This window comes from Pelophylax lessonae (genome assembly GCF_965119305.1).
Source record: "Pelophylax lessonae genome assembly, chromosome: 2".
In the NCBI taxonomy this organism is placed as follows: Eukaryota; Metazoa; Chordata; class Amphibia; order Anura; family Ranidae; genus Pelophylax; species Pelophylax lessonae.
In genome coordinates, this window is record NC_138769.1 from 217126773 (window position 1) to 217140627 (window position 13855).

Here is a 13855-nt window from a genome sequence, read left to right on the forward strand (position 1 = left end):
CCATTTTTAAAATGAAGGCTCCTCTGGAACAGGTTAGTGAAACACAGCCGCACTAGTATGCCCGCAACCCCGCATCCTCTTGTACCATGCTTGCCACACTGCATTCTCCTGTGCCATGTCAGCCACACTGCATTCTCCTGTGCCATGCCAGCCACACTGCATTCTCCTGTGCCATGCCAGCCACACTGCATTCTCCTGTGCCATGCCAGCCACACTGCATTCTCCTATACCATGCCAGCCACACTGCATTCTCCTGTACCAAGCCTGCCACCCTGCATTCTCCTGTACCATGCCAGCCACCCTGCATTCTCCTGTACCATGCCAGCCACCCTGCATTCTCACCCTAGGCTTATACTCGAGTCAATCATTTTTCCCATCTTTTTGTGGTAAAAGTAGGGGCCTCGGCTTATACTCGGGTCGGCTTATACTCGAGTATATACAGTATCTTCTGGATTGATCTCAGGGTAGGCACTTTTATAATAATTGAAAACTTTGAAATGACTTCCTTGGAATATGTACATTTGTTAATACTTGAGCTACTTTATTTAGCGAATTTGAGCATTTATATCACTTCATGTACAGAACCAACATGAAAGGTGAATCTGTTGGTCTAACCCAGGGTTTCTCAACCAGGGGCTCATGAGTTCTAGGGTTCCATGGGAGGTCTCCAGGGATTCTGCCACAACACCATTCCAGGAATTTATATTGCCTTAACAGGGACTTCAGTGCCCTGCTTACTTTTACTGCTGATACCACTGGCTGGATTGATATCTGCTCAAAGGCACTGTTAAAGTTCCAGCTGCTGACATCAACAACCAGCAGCTGGAGAAGCATTCCACAAAGAGGCAGCAGCGTGGGACAGAAGTACTGCTCCTGTTTTTAGGTAAGTACTCAATGGCGAATTAACAGCATTCTTATGAATGCGAAACCAGAGGTCAGTGTAGGTACCCCTCTGTACTGATACCTTTCAGTAAATTTTTATCTTACTGTTCATGCTCAGGGACTGGTACAGGAAAATACTCTGCATGGTCTGGTGCTCTATTTAGTATTCTATTCCCTGTTAACAATCTGTAAACTAAAATTAATACATTTAAAAGGTATGGGCTGAAGATCTACTGATGATTCATATTCATAATTATTGCCTTTTGTTTCACTTCACTCACTTCTAGACTGTAAGCTCTAACGAGCAGGGCCCTGTAATTTCTCCTGTATTGAATTGTATTGTCTTCCCTTATATTGTAAAGCGCTGCACAAGCTGTTGACACTATATAATTCCTGTATTATAATAATAATAATTATAATTCGTTTCAAATTAAATTAAGTTAAGCCGGCTATTGATGGAGCTTTTCTTCCCTGCAACTATGGGTTGCAGGAAAGAAAATTACTTGATTCCCCCATCAGTGCAGTCAGTGTTGATTGGGGAATCCCTCCCGTGGAGTTATTGGGTTCTCCCAGCAGGGGGAGCCGTCCCAGCTGGGAGAACACCGTGAATAATCACAAGAAAAATCAGACAGGCTGGTTGTACCTAAGTTAATCAATCAGTCAACTTGAGTACAATCAGCCTGGCCATACATGGTTCGAAACTCAGCTGGTCCCTGCTGAAACGGCCAAGATTCAAACAGTCTATGGCTGGCTTAGGGTGCTCTACAATCACGCATCCAAAAACCTAAAAAAGAATGAGAGCCAATGGGCAGCTTCTTCTGTTTGAGGCCATGGACCTATACCAGTGTTTCTCAACTCCGGTCCTCAGGGCACACTAACAGGCCAGATTTTAACCACTTAAGCCCCGGAGGATTTGGCTGCTCAAAGACCAGGGCCTATTTTGCGATTCGGCACTGCGTGACTGTAACGGACAATTGCGCAGTTCTGCGATGCTGTACCCAAATGAAATTGACGTCCTTTTTTTTACCATAAACAGAGCTTTCTTTTGGTGGTATTTGATCACCTGTGCGATTTTTACTTTTTGCGCTATAAACAAAAAAAGAGCGACAATTTTGAAAAAATAACAATATTTTTCACATTTTTTTTATATGAAATTCCCCCAAAAAAATATAAAAATCTAAATTTTTTACCATTTCAGGCCAATTTGTTTTCTGCTACATATTTTTGGTAAAAAAAAATAAGCGTATTTTGATTTGTTTGTGCAAAAGTTATTGCGTTTACTAACTACGGGAAAGATTTATGTCATTTTTATTGTTTTTTCTTTTTAACGAGTAATGGCGGCGATCTGCAATTTTTTTTTTTTTTTTGCGGGACTGCGACATTGCTGCGGACAGATCGGACCCTTGACTGACATTTTTGACACTTTTGGGGGTACCAGTGACATTACTATAGTAATCAGTGCTATACATATGCACTGTTACTGTAAAAATGACACTGGCAGGGAAGGGGTTAACTTTATTGGTAAACAGTGGGTTAAATGTATCCCTAGGGGCGTGATTCTAACTGTGGGGGGGCGTGGCTTGTGATGTAACCACAGAGACATACGATCCTACATAGCAGGATCCTATAGTCTCTGCAGTTACACCAGGGAGAATGACAGACGGCTGTGTTTACATCAACCGTCTGCCTTTCTCCCTCTCCAGCGGGAGATCGCGAGTCGCCGGCGGGCATCGGAGTCGCCGGTCACTCGTGCGGGGATCTCAGTAAACAAGTGGGGGCGGGAGCGCGCGTCCGGCGGCGCGCACTCGCCCCCCACAGGCGGCTGAGCGAGTTACGTACCCAAACGTCACTTTGCCCAGCAGCGGCTGCCTGCCGCAGTATATCTGCGGTGGGCGGTCGTTAAGTGGTTAAGTATTACCTTGAGGGGATGCAGACTAGAATACTGCAATCACTGAGCAGCAAATGATATCACCTGTGATGTATTTCAGTTTTCTTGCAAACCTGCCTGTTAGTGTGCACTGAGGACCGGAGTTGAGAAACACTGACCTATACTGTCGGACAGAGATCACTCTGCCTGATAATATAGCCTTTATTTCAGTGCTGGATCGCAGAAAGGGTTTCAGCGCTCAGTACCCCACTGCCACTGTACTACACATAGAAGGCCAGTGGGTCGCTTGCTGGGCACCAGGGATCTAAAACTTACCTTCTTTGTTTGCCTCTGTTACGGAATCTTGTGTTCTCCAAGACAAGAGGTACATTTTAATAAAACATTATGTGGCCTGATATAACTTGTTTTTCCTGGTGCCTAGTAGCTAGTAAAAATAATTCTTGGTCATCATAGTGAAATGTTTGACAGTCTGCAGAGAAGTTTTTTATCAGCTGTCCTGTACTGTTACATAAGCATTTCATATACTCCTACAATGCCTGAAGCCAGAGCATACCATACTCTGAAGACGCAGCATGGCTGCAGAAAAATGGACTGATTCTGTATATATTGTCAGCTCCCTGTGAGCAGCCCTGGCTGTTGCTAGAAATACAGTGACAGTTTTAGAAAAATGCACGGAGAGGGGTTTATGTGCACAGCAGCACATTATTAAATGCATTAAGGCTTTTTGGGGAGCTGTCAGTATTGACACTTCGATATGTAGCTGCTACATACAGTATAGCTGAAACCCAGACACTGTAATGTTTGGGACTTCTCTGTGCAGCCAATGGTCACATTAAAAATACAGGAGGCACTTTAAGGAGTTGGCTGTGAGCAGAACTGCAGTGACCAAAAAAACCAGACTATGCATTTGTGTGTCCTTGAGCCTGCTCCCCACCTCTTCACCATCTGCAATGCTTCTTAGTACAGCAAGTACTGTTGTCTGTGATTACACTGCAGGGACACCGAAGGAATGAAAAGTAAAATAGACTGGAAGTGCACATACTAAAAAAGGGATTTAAAGACTTTTTTTTTTTTTTTATTTTGCTGCTGTAATTCCTCTTAAAAACTCTTAATTAATTCTGCATGGTCCCACTGTATGTAGGAAAGTAGCCACTCTTTCTTGTTTGATGGAGATGGCCTAGGGGCAATGGGCTTTTGGATTTGTAGTGTGCATAGAGAAATGCACATGGCTGCAATCAAAGTGCACTGCTCAATCCAAACAAATGGAAATGGGGAGGAAATCAAGAGGTTTGGTAGTTCCTGGAGGACAATATAAAGAGTGGGAAAAACACAGTAAGAAGCCATTTCATGAAAAATGGATTACTGGGCAAATAAAGAGATCACCGTAAAAAAAAAAAAAAATAATTTTAAAATAGAAATGAAAGGCAACATGATTGTGTATAGATATATAAAAGAAAAAAAAAACATTGTAAATACTTTTTTTTTTTTTTACTTTTTTAGAAGTGATCACATTCACTTTGGTCTCCGCTGCATAAGAGCTATGGGAGGAAAAGCAACTGCACACTGGGCTTCCCAGTGAATGGCAGTGCAGGGGGAGTGTGTCATGACAAGTTTGATCATTGGAGGAGAGCAGGCCGAGTTTCCAGCTTAGCTAGAGAACTGACCATGGTGTGTTCTCCTGCTTAGCGTTGTCAGTTAGCAGAGAGACTGGCAGGAACTCCCGAGATTTCACACAAGGGAAGCAATACAAAGAGAGCAGGAGACTTTCTCATACAAGTACATGGTACAGCAGGCACATATCATGAAATGTTGGGGTAACAAACCCTTTAAATAGCGGATGTGTATGGATTAATTTTGGAGCAAAGGGATATCATTTATTGTCACTTTAAGGAATAGTACAGCAACATATAGCAAAGTACATACACAGCTGCACAAATATACACTGTACATCATTAAGTAAAATAAAAAAAAACATACTGATATTAATAATTATCATAATTCAAAACATACTATTAGAATAGCTTACTTCCTTGCAAATTGTTTCTAGCCTGTTTGAGATCTTAGACTGCTAACTGCTTTGGGGAAAAAGGACTGATGTGAATAAAACCAAATATTCTGTATTATGTAAAATGATTATATATATATATATATATATATATATATATATATATATATATATATATATATATATATATATATATATATATATATATATTGGAAATATGAAAGACTATTGAAATGAAATTTGAAAATATATAAATCTGTAAATTAATAAATGTTTCTTTTTATAGCAAAATCCAGAACCATTTTTTGCGCTAGCTCGAGAACTTTATCCCGGTCAGTTCAAGGTAAGTACAAGATTGTTAATGTAATGTTTTATGATATTAAAGAATTTAAATGCTGATTTATGACACAGAAACCTAACCCTTTAAAAAAACCTCTCTTGGACGCTGCTAATGACCCTTAAAGGATAAGTTCACTTTTAAATAAATAAATGCACATTTTTTTCCGGGTAAAAAATTGTGCATTTATTATTTTTTGTTGCAGGAGCTTGGAAAGCATTGCACCCACGATTAGCAGATCGCTGATTCCATGCAGGTGTCCTGCACACTGTCAATGTATCGGCTTACCCATACATCCTGTATGGGTAAGCCGATACTCCCTGACAGGCAGATTTTACTCTTTACGCCCGTTTGCCTTAGGAACAGCCGGGGGGCAAGAGCCCTTATACAACCAATATTGTTGCTTGCAACAGATTCATGTACCTGTCGGAAAGATGTACATAAATTTGTAGCATTGTATTAGATGGCACTTGCTGGGAGCTTCGGTTGCAGTCAATGAAATCCATCTGTAGCTAATCAGGTAAACTTATAGTAAGGCCCCATTTACACTTGTGAATGGGGTGGTTTGTGATTGCCTATGGAAAACTCAGCAGGGTTCCCTGTGATAATCTGTGGGCAGAAAGCCCATTGAAAGCAATTTGAGCACCCATAGCTATATGCAGTGATTACCAGCAGACGATCCATCCTTGATGCAGATGGTCTGCCCAGGGCCAATCATTTGCAGGTAATTGTTGCATGAATGATTACATGCAAACTGCCACAAATACCTGCTGGCACTCTCAAGCTCCTATTGATTTCACATGTACCTATACAGTCTCCCACAGGTAATCGCAAACAGCCCTATTCCTATGTGTGAATTGGGCCTAAAATACTTGAGAGTCGGATCCTGAAGTTCATTGTGTAGAGAGAGGTGTAGTTATTAGCTCTCTATGCCCTGCCTGTGGCACAATTGACAGCTGCAGTACCACTTCACAGGTGAAGCTGCTCGAGCAATATGATCGGGCTGAGCAGAAGCACTACAACTGTCAGTCATGCCACCAACTGGAGCATAGCCCGCTAATAACTATGCTTCTACATATTGATCTGTCCACTATACTGCATTTCAATACATGTCCTGACATACATTAAACTTGCATGGGTGGACTGCATCTGTAGTGAGAGCAGTCTTAATGGAAATCACTCTTCGCATATGTTGATCCACCTTATTCTATTATCTGGCAATGGAGTATCAACTTAATAGACTCATTTTAGTAAGGGTCCTTTCACACGGGCGATCCGATACGCCTGTCGGTTTTTCAGGCGGACCTGATCGGATGCTCCATGTACCTTTATGGGGCAGCGGATGTCAGCGGTGACATGTCCACTGACACCCGCTGCTCTCCAATCCTGTCTGTGGAATCCGGAAGGATGGAAACCCTATTTTCCATCCATCTGGCGGATCAGATGAGAACGGACAGGCGGTCCGTTCTCATCCGATCTCCCCATAGAGGACAGCAGGGATCTGACAGCTCCGTCTGCGCACACAGATGTCAGCTGTCATCCGCCTGCTCAGCGTGGATCGGCGGATCGATCCCCTGCTGAGCAGAACAGACCTCCACAGACGGCGCACTGTGTGACAGGTTCTCTTGTGAACATCTAAAACCCCTTGCACATGATGGGAGGCATCTAACTGCTCTGCATCCTTCTTGGCATTTTAGCATGCCCTTCTTGCTGCAGCCTGTTAAAGTCTTTTGCATTTCAGGTGTTCCAAGCAGGGCTACTGATAGGGGGGGACCACCAGCCTCCTGTAGGGGGCCCAGGCACACAGGGGGGCCCCAACAGCATGGGGAATCAATGCGGTTGGGCAGAGGGGCAATTACAGAATGAAGCAATGTGCGGCTCTCCGCAGCAGCTGAAAGCCAGTTTCTCCCACTCCTGCCAGCTTTCGGCTACTGCAGAGAGAGACACAGACATAGGGCATCATTCCTGTAATTGCTTCTCCGACACCGATCCCCCTCCCTGTTCTGCCTGCTTCTGATCCCCCCTCTCCCCGTGTGCCCCACTTTCACTGTGCCGCCCCTCTGCAGCACTGCAGGCTTCCCTGTCCTGTAAAAAAAATAACAAATTGTAAAAAAAAAAAAAAAACAACACACATTGTAATGAATTAATTTAAAAAAATTGTAAACATTTTTAAAATAAATTATTTTTTTTTTAATTTAAAAAACAATTAAAAAGGGCTAATTCACACAAGTTCACTGTTACGTTTGTGTCTGCTAATAATAATTTTAGTTTATTTTTATTGAAAATATTGTCTTGATGTATTCGGTGGGTGGCCCTGCCAGGTAGGCTGTACAGGGCCCCATGATTTCTAACAGCAGCCCTTGTTCCAAGCATTCATCCCTGAATGCACAAAGCCCTAAAAGCATGTAGCACTTGGTACATTGTTTAGCCCTGTCCAACTGCAGCCTGCCATAGACTTTGCACTAAAAGGCGGTTTTATTTCCGGAATGAGTGAGGCCCCCAGCAAGTGCCAACTGTTACATTGTTTACATTCACCAGAATTCACAGAAATGATTCCAACATGACCATGGTCTTATTTACTGACAGTTTCCTTATATCTAAAATGTTCGTGTTTCCTAAAGGATAAGTTAATCTTTCTAAAAAAAAATAAATAATAAATGCCAATTTTTTTGCAGGCGCCTAAGGAAAAAAAATAAATGCACATTTTTTTACCGGCAAAAAAAATATCATTTATTGTTATTATTTTTTTTTAGAAAGATTAACTTATCTTTTAGGAAACACCAACATAAGCAGATCACGGGTGCAGTCTCAGGCTCCTGCAGACTGTCAGTGTATTTGTTTGCTCAAACCTTATATGGGCAGGCAGTTACACAATGACTAGGAGAAACAATGAACCTCCTAGAGTGCTCATCAGCGGTCTGGTAGTTTGAGAACTAAAAGCAGTCAGCCGCATAGGCTGTCGATACTTGTAGTTCATTCATTCACAGAACTCTGTGAATTAATGACACGGCCATGTGGGCAGAGACCCGCACGGCCACATTCTTTTCAAGTTGTGGCAGCGGTAAGAAGATCCCCGGCCTGCTGTCGCAATGTGGGGGGGGGGGTGTATTTGCAAGAGTTCCCAAAAGTAAACTTCTCATTTAACCACTTGGTGAATGCCTGCCCGCAATGCACTAAGGGTGAGCGGCCGCTGTAGGCAAAGCGAAGTACCCGTATGTCGCTGCCCACTTTCGGGTTAAGGGCGCGCACATTTGCTCCCCCTGCCAGGCACTCGCTGTGATTGTACACAGCAAGAGCCTGTCAGCAAGTCCTGGCCAATGATTCATGGCCGGGACCTGCTGATCGCTGTGCACATTCAAAGCCTAGAGCTCTGTGTTGGTAAACAACACAGAGCTGTGTACAGAAGGAGCAATCTGAGAAACTGAGCGATCTAGTAGTAAAAGTAGCACACTTTACACATGTTACACATAGTTAGGCACGCATTTAACCCCTTGATCGCCCTAGATGTTAACTCCTTCCCAGCCAGTGTCATTAGTACAGTGACAGTGTATAGTATTATCACTGATCACTGTATTAATGTCACTGGTGATGTCAGTGGCAGTTAGCCCGTGCCCCCCAGCGTAGTTAGTGTCAGATTGCCCGCTGCACTAGCGCAGTTTCATTAAAAACCACCATTAGTAGTATAAAAAAATAAAAACAGAATAAAATTCATGAACAAATTGTGTTTTTAATATTTTTTATTGGTTTTTATAGCAGAAAGTAAAAAAAATATATATATTTTTTCAAAAATTTTATTTTTTTCGCAAAAAAATAAAAACTCAGTGGTGATCAATTACCACCAAAAGAAAGCTCTATTTTGTGTGGAAAAAAAAATAAATTTTGTTTGGGTACAACGTTGCATGACTGCGCAATTACCAGTTAATGTAGCTCAGTGCCGAATAGCATAAAGGGCTTGGTCATCAAGGGGGGGTAAATCTTCTGGAGCTCAATTGGGAATGAATTTGTCGCAACCATAGCGACATTAGAATAATATTGCAAATAAGAACTTATTGAATTTGACACACATGTCGGAACTAAAGTCTCCAAAAGTGTCACAAAGGTTACATCAATTTGGAGAAAGTCTTCCTCATGCAGCAATGAAAATGCTTTATTGAACTGTCCCCAAGACATTAGAATGCCTAGTTACAGTGCCTTGCGAAAGTATTCGGGCCCCCTTGAACTTTGCGACCTTTTGCCACATTTCAGGCTTCAAACATAAAGATATAAAACTGTAATTTTTTGTGAAGTATCAACAACAAGTGGGACACAATCATGAAGTGGAAAGAAATTTATTGGATATTTCAAACTTTTTTAACAAATAAAAAACTGAAAAATTGGGTGTGCAAAATTATTCAACCCCCTTAAGTTAATACTTTGTAGCGCCACCTTTTGCTGCGATTACAGCTGTAAGTCGCTTGGGGTATGTCTCTATCAGTTTTGCACATCGAGAGACTGAAATTTTTGCCCATTCCTCCTTGCAAAACAGCTCGAGCTCAGTGAGGTTGGATGGAGAGCGTTTGTGAACAGCAGTTTTCAGTTCTTTCCACAGATTCTCAATTGGATTCAGGTCTGGACTTTGACTTGGCCATTCTAACACCTGGATATGTTTATTTGTGAACCATTCCATTGTAGATTTTGCTTTATGTTTTGGATCATTGTCTTGTTGGAAGACAAATCTCCGTCCCAGTCTCCGGTCTTTTGCAGACTCCATCAGGCTTTCTTCCAGAATGGTCCTGTATTTGGCTCCATCCATCTTCCCATCAATTTTAACCATCTTCCCTGTCCCTGCTGAAGAAAAGCAGTCCCAAACCATGATGCTGCCACCACCATGTTTGACAGTGGGGATGGTGTGTTCAGGGTGATGAGCTGTGTTGCTTTTACGCCAAACATAACGTTTTGCATTGTTGCCAAAAAGTTTGATTTTGGTTTCATCTGACCAGAGCACCTTCTTCCACATGTTTGCTGTGTCTCCCAGGTGGCTTGTGGCAAACTTTAAACGACACTTTTTATGGATATCTTTAAGAAATGGCTTTCTTCTTGCCACTCTTCCATAAAGGCCAGATTTGTGCAGTATACGACTGATTGTTGTCCTATGGACAGAGTCTCCCACCTCAGCTGTAGATCTCTGCAGTTCATCCAGAGTGATCATGGGCCTCTTGGCTGCATCTCTGATCAGTCTTCTCCTTGTATGAGCTGAAAGTTTAGAGGGACGGCCAGGTCTTCGTAGATTTGCAGTGGTCTGATACTCCCATTTCAATATTATCGCTTGCACAGTGCTCCTTGGGTTGTTTAAAGCTTGGGAAATCTTTTTGTATCCAAATCCGGCTTTAAACTTCTCCACAACAGTATATCGGACCTGCCTGGTGTGTTCCTTGTTCTTCATGATGCTCTCCGCTCTTTAAACGAACCTCTGAGACTATCACAGTGCAGGTGCATTTATACGGAGACTTGATTACACACAGGTGGATTCTATTTATCATCATTAGTCATTTAGGTCAACATTGGATCATTCAGAGATCCTCACTGAACTTCTGGAGAGAGTTTGCTGCACTGAAAGTAAAGGGGCTGAATAATTTTGCACGCCCAATTTTTCAGTTTTTTATTTGTTAACAAAGTTTGAAATATCCAATAAATTCAGTTCCACTTCATGATTGTGTCCCACTTGTTGTTGATTCTTCACAAAAAATTACAGGTTTTATATCTTTATGTTTGAAGCCTGAAATGTGGCAGAAGGTCGAAAAGTTTAAGGGGGCCAAATACTTTCGCAATGCACTGTATTTTTTCTTGGTTTCATTGCATACTTTTTATTTTACCAGCAAATATTATTGCTATTTCTTTCTTTTTTTTTGCAGCCAACTGTTTGTCATTATTTTATGCGTCTGATGAAAGAAAAGGGAATGTTACTTCGGTGCTACACTCAGGTATTACTGCTTTTGCCCCTTTGATTTACACAGTAGGCAAAGAATTACATAATGTATTGTAATTACATAAAAGTAATGAACAATATAAAATATAATGTTAATGTAATGTAAAGTCACACCATTCAGTATTGTTTTTGTCATCATCTTACTATTTTGGAACATTTTCCATATTCTGTTTGCTTTTTAGAACATAGATACACTCGAACGGGTAGCTGGTCTCTCTTCTGATGACTTGGTAGAGGCTCATGGAACTTTCCACACCTCTCACTGTGTTGGAACATTCTGTAGAGAGGAGTATTCTCTTTCTTGGATGAAAGGTATCATGCAGCTCATCATCCAGATTTTCTTTATTTACTTATAATAAAACCTTACAAGTTACTTTGTTTGAATGAGCCAACAGCAGACTGATCAGCTGGTCAGTGTTAAGGCTAGATTCACATCTATGCGGTTTTCAGGCGCGTTTTGCATTTTTTCGATTTTCATGTGTTTTTGCTTTTTTTTTTTTTTTTTTTTTTTTTTTATCTCTTTAATAAACTGTGTATAGCTGGTTGTTAAGGAGTGGGCCGGAAAGCCAGCCATCCCATCCTTAACAGGTCCCCCGCTGACAGCTGAATGTAAAAAAAAAACTTTGACTATTTTTTTTATTGCCGGCAAAGCCAAAATTTAAAAAAAACGGCATGGGGTCCCCCCTCCAAATCCATACCAGATCCTTATCTGAGCATGCAGCTCAGGAAAGGGAGGGGATGAGCGAGCACCCCCCTCCTGAACCATAGCAGGTCACATGCCCTCAACATGGGGGGGTGCAGTAGGGGGCTTGAGGGCCCCCACCCTAAAGCACCTTGTCCTCATGTTGATGGGGAACAGAGGCCTATTCTCCACAACACTGGGCTGTGGTTGTGGGGCTCTGTCTGCAGATTCCAGCCCCCCCCCCCATGTGAATGAGTATGGGGTACATAGTACCCATTCACCAAAAAAGTGGCCTCATCTCTAGTCTATTTAAGAAATGTCACATGGCGTCGTGATTGACGAGGGATCTACATCCGGGGACATTGATTTATTTATTTTTTAATAAAACATTTTTTATTTTTTTTTACATTTTGGTGAATGGTTAGGGGTTCTCATTTACATGGAGGGGGCCTCCAGATTCCGATAAGCCCCACCCGCAGACCCCCACAACCACAGCCCAGGGTTGTGGGGAAGAGGCCCTTGTCCCCATCCACATGGGGACAAGGTGCATTGGGGTGGGGGGAAGCCGCTGACGACTCACCAGCCTGCTCCTTAGTAACCAGCTATATACACTGTTTGTTAAAGAAAAAAAACTCTTGCAAAATGCATGTAAAAAGGCATTGGAAATGCAACACTTGCATTTTTGGTGTGGGTCCATTGAAGTCTATTGCATGCAAAATGCAATCTGCTGCGGGGAAAAAAAACCCTGACCCTTTCTGAAAACACACTTGCTGAAAAACGCATAGATGTGAACCTGTACCATAGGAAACCATGTTAAATGGACTGTAGTGCGTTTCTGCAAACTGCAAAATGCACTAAAAAAACGCATAGGTGTGAACCAAGCGTAATGGGATTCCTTTAAATTATCCTCACTGTTTCTTAAAGCGGATGTTTACCCATAACAGCTTGATAAACAATAATGTTTTTTAACAAGGAACATACATTCCACATTAATAAATATGCCACCAAAATTAGTGTGTGTTCTTAATTGCCTCCAGCACTGCTCTTGTTTCTTCTTGCTGGAGGTTGCCATTTTGCTGAAGCCCGGAGTCCCTGAACAGCAATAACACATAAAGCGGAACTAACCCAATCTATTTAACGGCTTCAAAAAAACAGTTACATTCCTGATAAATGCAGGGAATACTAACTGTCACATTTGCTGGCGTCGTCAACCAAACCGTCAAACCATCAAATGACTGGAGTGATTACATGTGCAGCACCATGGCAGTTGCAGATCAAACAGAAGCAGCTTCCTTGGCTGTAAAGGATAGGAGGGTTTAATTCCAGTTTAAAGAGGAAGAAAACTTCCTCTGCAGTTATTTACCTAAAGGTAAGCCTACAAAAAGGCTTACCTAGAGGTAGTGAAAATATCTCCTAAATGTGTACCATTTAGGAGATATTTAGTGTACATGCAGCCAGCGACACCACTGGCGCACGCGCTTTGAAGGAACAGCCACGGGTGCCATTCCTTCCGACCCCCGTGCTGTGTATGGCGGCTCCCGCGCGCACGCCAATCACCACTGGAGCCCGCGGATCCAGAAGAAACTCTGGGGAAAATGTCAGGGGTGAGTGGGCACCACTGGAACAACTTCGTTCTTAGGTATTACATATTGAGCTAGTATGCGATGCATACTAGCTCATTATGCCTTTGTCTTGCAGGGTTTTTTTTTTTTTTGGTTACAACCTCGTTAAGGCTTTCAGCAGATCGGCCTAATGTTTTACATAGCTACACTATATTACCAAAAGTATTGGAACGCACTTGAACTTTAATGACATTAGTCCGTAAGGTTCAATATTGAGTTTGACCACCCTTTGCCGCTATAACAGCTTTAACTCTTCTGGGAAGGCTGTCCACAAGGTTTTGGAGCGTGTCTATGGGAATGTTTGACCATTCTTCCAGAAGTGCATTTGTGAGGTTAGGCACTGATGTGGACAAGAAGGCCTGGCTCACAGTCTCCGCTCTAGTTCATCCCAAAGGTGTTCTATCGGTGTTCTATCGGGTCAGGACTCAAGGACATGCTCATCCATGTCTTTATGGACCTTGATTTGTGTACTGG

The 13855-nt window shown here is 42.3% G+C and overlaps 1 protein-coding gene across 1 annotated transcript in view; it reads left to right on the forward strand.

Annotated features, from left to right (window-relative positions):
- Positions 1 to 13855, forward strand: part of SIRT2 (sirtuin 2) — a 77264-nt gene that overhangs the window by 23812 nt on the left and 39597 nt on the right. Inside the window, exons 7-9 of the mRNA XM_082246874.1 lie at positions 5062 to 5118; positions 11004 to 11072; positions 11260 to 11389. Of these exons, the coding sequence (XP_082103000.1) occupies positions 5062 to 5118; positions 11004 to 11072; positions 11260 to 11389 (256 nt within the window). The remainder of the gene's footprint in view (positions 1 to 5061; positions 5119 to 11003; positions 11073 to 11259; positions 11390 to 13855) is intronic.